The sequence below is a fragment of the Ambystoma mexicanum genome, chromosome 11 (assembly GCF_040938575.1).
Source record: "Ambystoma mexicanum isolate Mex_15411 chromosome 11, UKY_AmexF1_1, whole genome shotgun sequence".
Lineage (NCBI taxonomy): Eukaryota > Metazoa > Chordata > Amphibia > Caudata > Ambystomatidae > Ambystoma > Ambystoma mexicanum.
This window is the reverse complement of record NC_090934.1, coordinates 1,278,063,555-1,278,076,734: the sequence shown is the minus strand read 5'-3', so window position 1 is coordinate 1,278,076,734 and position 13,180 is coordinate 1,278,063,555. Positions and strand designations below refer to the sequence as shown.

Below are 13,180 nucleotides of genomic sequence, written 5' to 3'. Positions count from 1 at the left end.
TCCCTTAGCGGGACCCGACTTTAACGGCTGGTGTAGACCAGCTGTTAAAGTTGGGACCTGCAAATGGACCTTGGTGCTAATTACGGTACCGCAATTTGCGGTACCGTAATTAGCTCCTTCCCCATTCCCATTGAGCCCTATGGGGCAAAAATGGGAATGGTGAAGGGCCAAGGAGAAAGGGGGAATTACCGCCCCGCCAACCTTGGAATGGGGTGGTAATTCCTCTTTTCTCCATGGTGGTACCTACCGGTATGGTACCGGCGGCAACCATGGTGCTAATAGCACCATAGTTTACCGCATAACATGTAATGAGGCCCATTGTGTATAGACGCTATACAAATAAACAATCAATTCAATTCATGGTATGCCCCTGTTTAGCATATGTCCTCATCATCTGCAGGTCATAGTTAATGCAATGTGAAACAATCTAGCTGTTTGAATATGCTCCAATATTTCATAATGGTTTTCCTGATGGGTTGACCTTGATTGGAAAATCTAATCCCAGCATAATCCGGTGCAGAGTTATTCCATTTTAGTTGTAATAGATCACTGCATGTTTGGTTTTTGTATCCGCCAATGCTTTTGTTAGGTGAGTGATATACCTGGACCCCAGGTAATTCATCAACCACACAGGAACCAGGCTGGAACCAGGTATGTAGAAAATGGAAGTTGCTTTATTGTTGCAGATATAGTTTAGAAAGACAAGGCAGGAGAGTTGGGTAAATCCATCTTTCTAGTTAAGGCTCCCATTCTGCAGTCCTCAAATGACACTCATGGAACCCCGAAGTGCCCCAGGTTCCACATTCCATACATTACCTCACAGCTCATGCACACATGCATTCCCAGGAGAACGCCCAAGACACAACAGTGAGCCTGGTTCTATTTCTCAAAATTATGTCTAGTAATTGGGATTTACATTTTCAGGTTCACTATTCACACAACAGATTATCATGTCTTGAAGAGCTCAGGCAGGCCTTATCCAAATAGAACTGTGACAAATCATTCCCATGGAAGGGTTGAATAATAGATTTCTTTTGGACAATCCTTAAAGTTTACAATGTACCAGTAGTTGTGTGGAAGTTATAAAAACTCTAAACATGATTAAGACTGTGGGGGTCACTCTAAGTTTGATGGTATCTTGCTGGTAATTCTAGCGGGATACCGGCAAACTGACCCTACCGTCTCTGCCACCTGATATCCCGGTATATTCCAGGTGTCAGAAATGCTGGTAAATCCCCATTTCATGGAGTCCCATAGGACTCCATGGAGGTAAATGTGGCATTTATTTGCTGGTAGGGGCTTTATTTACTGGCAGTTCAGGGCTGGAGGTAAATCAGTGCTCCCACTGTCAACCCTGTGTGTTGCCAGTCCAATAAAATTGCTGGTGCAGGAATTACCGGCTATATTTCCAGACCGGAGAAACTGTAGTCACCCCCTATGACCATTGCTACATGATTGGTATCAGTAGAAGGTTTTCCATAGAAGGTACCCACACATCTTATGTGTGAATGACATAAGAAAGAAAAAAAACATTTTTATAATTTGTGAGTGTTCTTGAGAGGAGATTCTGATGTGTTTTCCTTTTCATATGTTCAACCTGGAAGGAAATAATAATAAACAATAGTTGTTGGAAATAAAATATGTAATTTTAGCATATATGTTTTGAAATATGGAAGATATCTTTTTGGACACCTAGAAGTACTTTAAAAAATCAACATCTTGAAAAGACTATTACAAAAGGGTGACGGGTGGAAGGGGTGGACTAGATCTGAGGCCCGGATGTGGAGAAGAGGTGATTGGGGGGATGCGGTGAGGAAGGGAAGGAGTATGAATTGAGGGCAGAAGATGGGAAAAGAGAGGGTGAGAGAGAGAAGTGGGAAGGAACGGGTGAGAAGAAGAGTGCAGGTGCGAGGCATAGAGAAGAGGCCTAGAGTAGATAGTGAGAAGAGCTGATGGGAGGAAATGAAAGCTGAGAGGGTATACAGCCAATATTTGTATGCAAAGGTAAAAGCCAAGATTTCCTGTTCATGTGTGTACGTTCTCTCCTTTGGTGCACTGATGTCTACGTCGATTCAATGTTGATGTGACAATAATGAATCCGTGACGTACATTAGGTAAATAATGGGAGCAGGAATGTTCATAAGGAATTATCAGTGAAGAGAGGCTAGGACACAAGTTAGAGGAAAATCACGAAGGACAGGAAAGAACACAATCATAAGCCAAAGGTTTAACTGGTATCATAATTTATTTTTCTACAACCATAAAATGTGTCTCACAGTAAAAAGTAATACACAGATACAGTAGATTTGAATACAATAAATGACAAATACAATAAATAAGTCAAATTTCAGTACTTGAAGGAAAGGATTCCTTTGGTAATAGATGACCCAGGGCCAGGATATTTCCATTAATCACATTAGTAGTGAAGCAAGATTTGGAAATAACCATGGCCAGCCTACTTGTTTTGCCCAGACACACGGCTTCTACATTAGAAAGTGAAGAGGCTGATATTGCATGAAACTCATACATTCACACCTCCTTGTCTATGATGTCTTAAAGTGTGGGTCATGGCCCATTTACAAGTTTAATATGGGCTTCTTTCTCAATGTTCAAGGTATCCTTGCAGAATCTTCCCACACAATATTACAATTTGAAGGAGGTGGGAGAGCCATGAGTTTGGCAGGGGGTTATAAACAGCACAAAAAAGGCTGGAAATCAAGATCATTTAGAAACTTAGAATAGGATGAGGTGGAAAGTGCAGGCTAGGAAAAATCTAGACTACAGGATCAGCACATAAATTAGCAGTCGGCTGACAATGAAAGAGTGTGAGAATGTCGCAGTTTGTAGGGGGAACATTTTTGTAAATAATTTGCGGATAGATATGGAACTGGGTTATTAATGATTAAAGTCCATAGAAAGTGGGTATTATCAAATGAGAAACGTGATATACAATGACGGCACAAGTGAATGGAGGGGAAAGAACTTTACTATAACAGGAATTTGTAACAATAATTAATATGATTTTCATCCGAGAACTTTGGATGGGTTGAAAGAGCAAGATTGAAAACAAAAACATCTGTTTCATTAAAGTAATTAATTCCTGTACTTTGGTTTTTGTCCGTAGTAGGCCACAAAAAATGTGTCAACCTGTGAATACACCATCACACTGTAAATAAGGCATCCACATAAGATGGTGTGGAGGGATGTTCTGCAGTGTGGAGCTCTTTCTGGATTTAGCTCTGATTCCTAGAAAGGTAGAAGCTTGCCAGTCAAAAGATACAAACATACTTGTTGCAACAAGATTAACCATGAACTGTTACAGCCAACCAACTGTTCCCAAATAAATAAGCAAACAATAGCAGCAAAAACATTACATCTTCCATGCCCAGATTAAAGGAAATTGGAACAGGCATGGTCTCTAAAACCATAATCCTTAGCCAGTTTCAATATTATGATCATGGGAAAACCTGCACTGAGATATAGAGATGCCCTGGTTCTCATCTTCTAGCTAGAGAAAACACCTGGCAATGCACAACTTTGTCAGAATAAGGGGAAGTGGGCTAGCTGGATCGTGCTCCTCCAAGTTAGGGTTGTACTTTATCCAAGCATATTTTCATTTTCTCCATAACCACTAAATAAGGTCACTGGATCTTCGGAGATGATCCGCTTACATTGAACTGACAAGCACATGTTGTAGTCTTTCCATGTCTCAGTCTCTCTACATCAATAAATTAGAGCACTGAAGTATCTGTTCCAATCAGATCCCTAGACAACTGTTCAAGGATATACACAGTAGAACAATAAGCTATATTTCAATCAATGTCCTTTATGATGCATCTCTGAATCCTTCATTACAGGACCTCTAATCTATCTGGGCAGCGAAAGAAAGGCATCATGACCCTGACTCTTGTTTTAAGAGCCAGTGGTGACTCCAGGTCAGATAATGGGCTGAGTTCTAGGTTCATTTGTTGGGCCATATGAGACTCCTTCTTCTCCAACTATCTTCCAACAGTGAAAGCAGGATTCATGGGTAGAGTGCACCAAGACTTCTCAGTTCTGAAAAGTTCTAGTAAAACCTAAATAAAATAAATAAATAAATAAATAAATATGGGAATAATACAATTAAAATGGCAGCTCCTTGGTGGAATGCTGGACCCTTACATTTGAACAGCCATCAGAAGAATTAGTGACATACTAACTTAAAAGAGACTTGAAGAAACGTTTCTTCACCAATTTGTTATAACCAACTTCCTTCTGTTATCACATATTCTGGAAATGTCAGTCTTTTGCTCTTTTGAGGAAGGATAGCGGAAGGGCAACGCATTCGTCTTGGAAGCAAGGCAGCGTGGCCCAACACAGGTTCGAATCCCGATCCTGTGCTCAGAAACCATTCACTGGTATTAAGTGCATTATAAATGAACAATAAAATAAAATAGAAATATCAATCTAAAAATACCTGAATATTTATATAACTAAAAAAAAGAACACATAAAAATACAGTTCCTATAAAGTCTGTGTTTAAGTTGATTGATGCAGTGGCTATATCGTTCTCATTATGTTTGTGTCCTTCTGCTTGGTCATGTCTGACCCAATAAGTGGAGTAATATAGAAATGGCTTTGCCTACCCATCTGAAACCACACACAATCTGGGACACCCGATAGCATCTGTGACTTTAAAAGCCTGACTGAACAACTGAGCAATCTGACTTCTCTATGCCTAGCTGTGACCTGCCTCTTGTAAGGATGTGCTAGAACTTTGAGCACCATAAGCAAAAAAACACATTGGCTAAATTGGAATGATCACCTCCCGACTGGTGGTAAGACTGTTTGCAAAGCAAAGGTGGTTCTCTGTACTGAAGCAGATGCTTTTTTATACATTGGCTTGCCCTTCTAACTCTACTTCCTTTTTGATGATAGCGAATAACTCAACCACATTTCCTAATCGCCCACTTAGTGGCTGTAACTGTACCCTCTACAGTCCCCTTCCTCCTTGCACTTACCCAGAGTCGCGCTCTACCCTGGCTGCACTTACACAGACCGATTTGCTGCCCTGATTGCACTTCCCACTTACTTCTCCCTTGCACTTCCCCCTCTCCCTTCCCCCTGCACTTCACGCTGTCACACTTGCACAATCTGAATGACACAAGGCCTAGTAAAATCGTTTGTCTTGTCTCTTGTCCTCCCCCCTGTCCTCCCTACCTTGTCTTCTCGTACCTTGAAACGCTTGTGTATATGCGCATTATAAATGACATATAATATCATATCATATTATTTCCACCTGGCTTTAAGTACTGCCCAGCCATGATAACAATGTATTTAATTAAAAGGGCCTATGCAATCCTGGAAACAGTAGTAAGTTATGGAGGTGTCAGGTAATATTATCCCCACGAAAAATATATGGTCGTTGGGAACGGCCCTAGGCGATATTTTTAGTGGGGATAATATTAAGGGTTTTTGGGAGCAGAGGTTGTGGGGGTGTCCCCCGTTCCTTTTAAAATAATACAGGGGTTACAGGGGTGTCCCCTGCAGGTTCCATGCCTTAATATCGCGGCAAAAATATGGCGATATTTTTGTATGCCGATATTTTTGCAGGGATATTAACACATGAAACCGTTATGGAACATGCAAGATGAGTGTGCCTTAGGAGTGGGTGCATTTACCAACTTACAGTTGGACAACTGCACCGATTTGTTGGCCGGGCTGCCAACAACACTTGGCAATGACTGCAAGTAGGCCAGAACGGTGAAGTAGGCCTGATCCCTGGGGTTCGTAAAAAGGATCATATATTTGCACCGAGACAGTCATTACACTGCCTCCCACCAGAGGTCTGAATTGGCTTTACAATTGGGTGTCTAGTCTTCAAATGTGTGTTAGATCAGTCCCCCTCCTTAACCATCAACCACCAAGAACCTTGAGTTCCACGTATGTTAATCTCTGGCCAGTTGCCTGGATTAGTTGTGTCGCTTTTGGAGGAAGGGGGTCTAATTACCAAGAGCTTTTTTTTGGGATAACCTTCCCAAATCTTTTAGACAACTTGCCTAGTTAGAAAGCTTTAGAAAAACGGTTGAAATCCCATATTCTCGACTCATCCCCGGCAGGTGGGTGGTGGGTGATCCTGTTTCTTTATTGGTTCATCTAGATGGCCGTCCGGCACTTTGCTATCGTTCATTCTGTAAAAGCGTGCCTAATAAATGTCTTGAATCAATCACTAGATTTATCATATCTATGGTATTATCCATCCAAAGTCCCACTTTACAGACCAATAAAATGAAAGGGCATCTAAGATTTAGAAAGCCAATAATACCAGACAGTATTCCTAGAGTTATTGGTATACAGTGTTTATAGCAAATCTTTTATATAGAATGAACTTATATCGAATATTTTATATTGAAAACACTTTTAGTGAATGCATTTAGGGGGGCGGTAAAGGGCTCCATATTTTTGGGAAACGGTCAGGGTGGGAGACAGGGGTTTTGGTGGGGGGTCTCCCCAAAAAAACAAAAAAAAGTGCATTCACTATAAAAGTTTTCAATATAAAATATTCTAAATATGTTCATTCAATATAAAATATTTTGTTATAAAGACATGTAACCTAGTTATTGATGGCTAGCTGGACCACACTGCAGTAGACTCATGCTGACAATTCACAGTTCTTGACTGTGTGTTAAGCTCAGGAAAGTGGCATTGATCCAGCTATGAATGAACTCTCAACCCTGAACCCCATCCTCTTTTACTCACCATCCTTCACCCCTTCTGCCCCTCTTTTATTACTTATGCCCTGAAGTGACCTATTTGCTAGCGGCAAAGAAAATGTCTCAGTAAATACATTGTATTATCTTCTGAATCCCTCTCCTATGTCTTTTTCTCACCCAGAGATTTCAATCAAGTGTATATGCTTCATCTCTGTGTCAAGTGCCAAAATAAATCAGATCATCCAATCACTCTGTTTGTTTCAAGCACTGCCATGAATTTCAAACTCCTCTTGAATTTCAAGTTTGGATGAACAGATCTCTGTGAACCACCTAGTGCAAGATGAGGCCTAGGCAACCGAACACACACATTGGAGTTGCTATCACAACTGGCTGATCTATGAATCTAGAAACCTATATATATGTATATATGAACCAGGCCATTCTCCTATTGCTTCTTGGTGTGGTGACTTGGGGATCCCAACTATGCCTTGATTTTGGTGGATGCAGATCTTTTTGGTAGTTATCACCCTCTCTTTTTATTCTTGCCTTTAGTATCTTGATCAAGTCATCCTAATTTGCAATGATGGTGGCAGCTTTTCTTTTGCATGCAGCAAGGGGTTTTCAGTTGCCACTTCTAGGCTAAGAAGTACCTTGTCCGCTCCACTCTGAAGGTGTGATTCTATTAGAGCTAAAACATTTGACCTAATCACATTTGATCGAATTGATTTGGCCTTTTTTCCGTCCAAAATGTGGGGGAACTGGGGGTAGATCTCTCTCTTCGACTCGGGCCTCCCTCTGGAACAGCATCCCTGTCACTGTAAAAATTGAGGAGAACCATCTCTGGTTCCGGAAGCACCTCAACACCTTCCTCTTTGCCTCTGCCTTCGCTCCCCCTCTCCCCTGTTGATCTGCTCTCTCTTAGCACCGTGCACCTGGCCACCCTCTGTCCCCTGGACCCAGGTACCCGCTCACCCTGCCACCCTTCTGCACTCCCTCCCTGCCACCCCTTGCACTGGGGACTGTCTCTGTAGCCACACGTCCCCCACACCTCCCTTTTTCCTTCTTTTTCTGCACTTATCAGACTCACCCAGTCTGCTGCCATTAACAGAGCACTTGCCACTTGCTGGTTGCACTACCTCTGTTATTGCCTCTATTATCTATTTATTTTTATTTATTATTATTGATCTGTTTCGCCACTGCTCCGCACTTTCCACTCTCCCCCTTCCATGCACTTTTCCTTTTTTCCTCTCCCATGCACTTGCTCATTCTAAATGTCACTGGGCCTAGTAAGATCGTTGTTTTGCTCCAAACTGTTCCCCTCCCTTGCCTTGTCGCGCTCTGAAACACTTGTGTACGAGCGCGATACAAATAAAATATCATATCATATCATAACCCTCTCCCCCACTTCCCCTCAAGCTATTCAATTCCCTTACCACCCCATATATATATTTAATTACATTTGACTGGAAAAAATGTCAAAATAATTCGATCAAATGTTTTAGGTCAAATGTTTCTAGGTCAATTATGCTAATACCACTCTGATGACACGGACATTCCAAAGATGGAGCAGAAATGTCCATGTGCGTCTTGACTCTCGGTCCATTTCACAGGCTCCTCAACCGGCTCAATCCATTTTACATTTCTGTGATGAATTCTAGTTTTATTCTGCAATGGCTTTAGCTCACAAGTTCGGGGAAAAGTTCTTGCATTCTCTCCTGTACACAGAGTGTTCCCTATAGTCAGTTAACACAGCTGAGCTGTGGTTACATTACAAACAGTACAAATAATAACATCAATTACACGAAGAATAATCAAAAATAGCTACAAATTCTGCAGGTATAAAAAAACATGCAATTTCTACATGTAAGTACACTTGGAATATAGTTCATACGCGTGGTATATAAAAAATGGCCTCATATAAAAACCACCATGCTTGTGGCTAGAGTTATCTCAAACTCTGCAGCGCAAAGAGCATGCGCTCCTGAGCCGTTCTTTGCGCCATGGTCAGAAGGCAGCATTTGAGACATCTACAGCCTCCTCAGCGACAAATATTGATCATTTATTCCGTCGCTAGCTACTATACTTACAGAGGACACATGAGCAGATGTATGTGGGGGTACAGAGGGTGGCACTGCTAAAAACCTACAATGGAAAAGCATCTGATGAAGATCCCCATAAAGACCTTCCTGGGAAATTCAATTTGTTTCTGTACTAAAGAGAAGAAGGATTTTTAAATGTTTTAATCCAAAGGCTACCACATATACGATCTATGTAAAAAATATTCAGTCTTCTGGATTACAAAACACACTTATTCTGTCCAGACTCCGTATGTAAAAAAGAAATGGCGAAGAACCCTACATGAGCATTAAGTGAACTGCAGGGTTACTGTTCCTGGGATTTCTATGTAGAGCGTATCACTATATTGAGCTATTCATGTACAGCGTATAACTATATTGAGCTATTTTTGTACAGCGTATTACTATATTCAGCTATTCAAAATAGTGAATATTTAAAATGTCATTAAAAAAAATGAGATCAGCTGTAGTGGATACACTTACGTCCAAAGGAACTTTTCAAGTGTTCACTTACTTTTTAATATTTGATACAAAGCCTTGTACATCTCATTAAGCTCGAAGTAAGAAAGTGTAGCGCGGCATTCATTTAGCCTTGTTTTTCCTTTCCCTCATCTTCACTACTTTCAAAACAAAGACAGCCTGTGTAATACATACATTGCCCAGACGTGTTCTGTACCCTCTAATATGACTGCATGATTTACATTTCCCTACACTAGTACCTGCAGTGTGAAATTTGGCCCATTGAACGCAGCTTGAGATTAGCGGTTCAATGTTTATTAATCGACTGTCATTTTTTATGGGTTTTTCAATGAACAACAAAAAACTCATCGAAAAATTGTTTCTTCCTTTTTGGAGTTGTTCCCCACCAACCCCCCCCTAACACCATTCACTACCCCCACACCCTATATATACCCTTCCCCACAACCCCCTATATTTTTTGATGAGTCTTTTCGAGAAAAATGTTTTGGGCAAAAAAATAATTCGAAAAAATGACTCGGTAAATGAACGTGGTACCGAGATTAGCAGCACAAGAGAGGCAATTCTTGCATTTGGAATGAGGGGGGAATTAGGACTGAGGCAATAAAGCAAATCACCCCTTTACTTCAAATCCACGGGTGCCTGTGAAACTAATACAACATCACCAGCCATTTTCTAAGTCAAATCTGTGTAACGTTATTGACAAACCTCTTGAGAAATGCACATTCTTTTGGTAGGATCAGTGGGCCTCAGTACAAGTCCGGCCGTAACCCTGCCGGTGCTACAGGCGGATTGCCGCCGGACTTGCAATATTTATCGGCGCCTGGCTTGTCGGTAACAACAGGGATTACAACCCCAGCGTTCCAGGAATTCAGGCGCCGGTAAATGGTTAGTAATGATGTCAGTGGTTCCGTGAAACTCTGTGGGTGCGTGCCGTTCCGCCCACCAGATCTGACCACCCACCCGCAGAGTCGTACTGTGCCGGTCCGGTAACTACGATGGCGGTATGCTTACCGGCACCGTTGTTACTGGACCGGCACATTTGTAATGATGCGCATTGTGTTTGCAATACATAGCACAATGCACACCAGAGTCTCTAAAAAAAGATAGGTTGAATGCTTGAATTATTGAATTCTCTGCTGAACCTTGGCATTATTTTTATCGTTCACCTCATTTTAAATCACAGCTTTTTGCACTGCTCCGTAGTTCTATAAAATGCCTGCAGAATTTCCTTTAAAAAGTGAAAAATCATAAAGTGTACAGAAGAAAACACAGACTGGTAGTTGGGGCAAGGATCAGGTCAAAACATACAAAATAAAATGCAGAAAGGTCACCCAAAACAACAAATATTAAGTAAACTACAATTAACTAAGAGATGCATTGTTGGGGTCGAAAGCTAAGAAATAATATATGATGCTTGCTTTACTATTAAATTCAATTTTAAAGTGAAATGTGCATTGGGGCTTGTCTGCCACCCTGAACTTCCACCCGACTCTGGTTAAATGATGTGGTGTTTCGTCAATTCCCTTTGTGTGTTCATATCTCTTGTGGAAGGGAAGGGTCTTTGCTTGTGTTGCTCTTGTTTTAACATCTGGGCTCCTGCAAATCACCCGTCCTAGAGTTTCTGTCTCTATGAGCAATTCCACACAAGGACTGTATTCCTATTGTGAATTGACGCGGTGAAGGGCCATTGATCCATGATCCATTTTGCTGTTGGATTCCTTCTTTGCAATCTTTGAACGCTGTTTAGTCTAATTCCCTTTCAGTCAAGCAAAATCTTTAGACACAGCTACTACAAAATTTGGTGCCGACATTAAAATCGAAATTGTACAGATGATCGTAAAGACAGAAAAAGCCACTAAGCACAACCGGTCCACAACAGAGGCCGCAAATTTCCATTCGTTGCAGATAATTTCCTCCTCGTCTTGGCCTCGGAATCTGTTGGCAATGTACCGGACTTCTTCCAGAATCTTGGCTAAATCTGGATCCCCCTCTGAGTGGTGCATGTTCTGAAGAAGGGGGTCCTCTTCGGAGGGAGAGCAGGTCAGCTTTCCGCACACCACTCCGGAGTCAGTGGCAGGTGCACAGTGAACGGCATCCAGACCTTTGTAACCAAGGTACAGCATGTTTCCGTTGTTGGACTGCTGCCCGCTCACAGTGTTCAGCTCCACACTTGACATACTAAAACGACGCTTGCTATGCTGGCAGGCTGAGCGTACTTTGTGCTCTCCGGGTCGCTTCATTCTCAGAAACCATGCGCACCAATTCAGTAAGATATTTCTGGTCTAGAAAGAGAAGGCAGAAAAGAATATTTGCATCTTAGTGAAGAGCAAAATGAAGCACAGAATATAAGCAAACCTTCACTGAAGCATTAGTAATACTATTTATATTACATCCCAACAGTATCATAGCTCATACCAGAGACATTTTAACATAACAGGAGTGATAAGCAAGATTTATTGTTTTAGCATATGAAGGCCTACGTTTGAATGGCTATCCACTTCCAATGTGAGACTAAGGGAATACAGGAATAATTAAGAATTGCAGACTGCTAGAGTGGTCATTAATGAAAATGCACTCCACGCCTTGTACACTCCTTAAAAGCTTGAAGGCACTGGTCTCCAGTCTCAAAGAGAATACTCCTCTCATGCATCACTCACAGATTTCCCTCTCATTCAGACCTGACAGCTGCCAGTGGCAATGTGTGAGGCGGTGGTGAGGGGTCTTGTGTGCGCAGCTATTGAGCCACTGACAGCGGAGGCTTTGTCTGAATGGTCCAAATACTGGTCAATAGCATAATATATGGGTCACATTCTGAGCAATCACATGAGCTAAAAAGTACAGTACTTTTCCAAACATTCATTCATGAATTCATTCATTTCTCTAAGAGCTAATTAACCTGCTTTCAACTGTAAGGTGCTGTACTGTATTCCCCCCAATTTTTCAATTGTGCACCGTGATAAGCAAATCCATTTACCTCGTCAGGGAAATAACAGCTGAAGGCACAATAATACATCAATGGATTACTTGTCCTAATTTTAGAAGATTGAGGTGGGGTTAGAACGTAAAAGCTCGTAGGAAAACAAATAAGGCATTGATGTCAATACTATGGTGGTAATAATCTTTGTTTGAGGTTACTTTTAATCAGCACATATTAAACTGATTTTGATTGGTTCGCCGGGGACAATAATCTTTGTTCGCAGTACTTCAACCTCTGACCCTTCAAGCGGACAACCTTACACTGATTCCCTCCAGTAAGAACCTTCCTTTCATGATCAGCTGCTCAGTGGCTACAACCATTCAATTTTCTATGGATCAGATTCATTTGTTCATTTGCCCATTATTCCTCGATAAATGAATGAACATCGTTTACAAGACAATCACATTTTAACCCTAGCATGAATCATGTCATCACCATCATAAGCAGCCCTCCAGCCTCTTTTCCTCTGCAGTTGGTGAGCATGTGCAAGTGGATCTAGGTCACGTGGCCTAAGCCCCACCCACCTGTCAATCACTTTAAACTGTTGGTGCCTTCCTGTTTCCCCTGCACTTTATCCCTACTTAAGCAGCTCCCCCATCCTCTTTTCCTTTGCAGTTGGTGAGCATGTGCAAGTGGATCTAGGTCACGTGGCCTAAGCCCAACCCACCTGTCAAACACATTAAACTGTTGGTGCCTTCCTGTTTTGCTGCTCTTTTAGCTTGCTTAATCAGCCCTTCAGCCTCTTTTACTTTGCAGTTGGTGAGCAGGTGCCAGCGGATCAAGGTCACATGGCTTAAGCCCTGGCCACCTGACAATCACTTTAAACCTTGGTGCTTTCCTGATTTGCTGCATGTTTTCTATAATTAAGCAGCCCTCCAGCCTCTTTTCCTTTGAAGTTGATGAGCTCGTGCAAGTGGATCTAGGTGACGTGGCATAAACCCAACCCACATTCTTAG

General features: G+C 41.7%; 1 protein-coding gene across 1 annotated transcript in view; it reads right to left on the bottom strand.

The window, feature by feature from the left end:
- Nucleotides 1-9,684: 9,684 nt before the first annotated feature.
- CHRNA7 (cholinergic receptor nicotinic alpha 7 subunit) overlaps nucleotides 9,685-13,180 on the bottom strand; it is a 501,912-nt gene continuing 498,416 nt past the window's right edge. Inside the window, exon 10 of the mRNA XM_069624754.1 lies at nucleotides 9,685-11,529. Within this exon, the coding sequence (XP_069480855.1) occupies nucleotides 11,011-11,529 (519 nt within the window). The 3' untranslated portion in view covers nucleotides 9,685-11,010. The remainder of the gene's footprint in view (nucleotides 11,530-13,180) is intronic.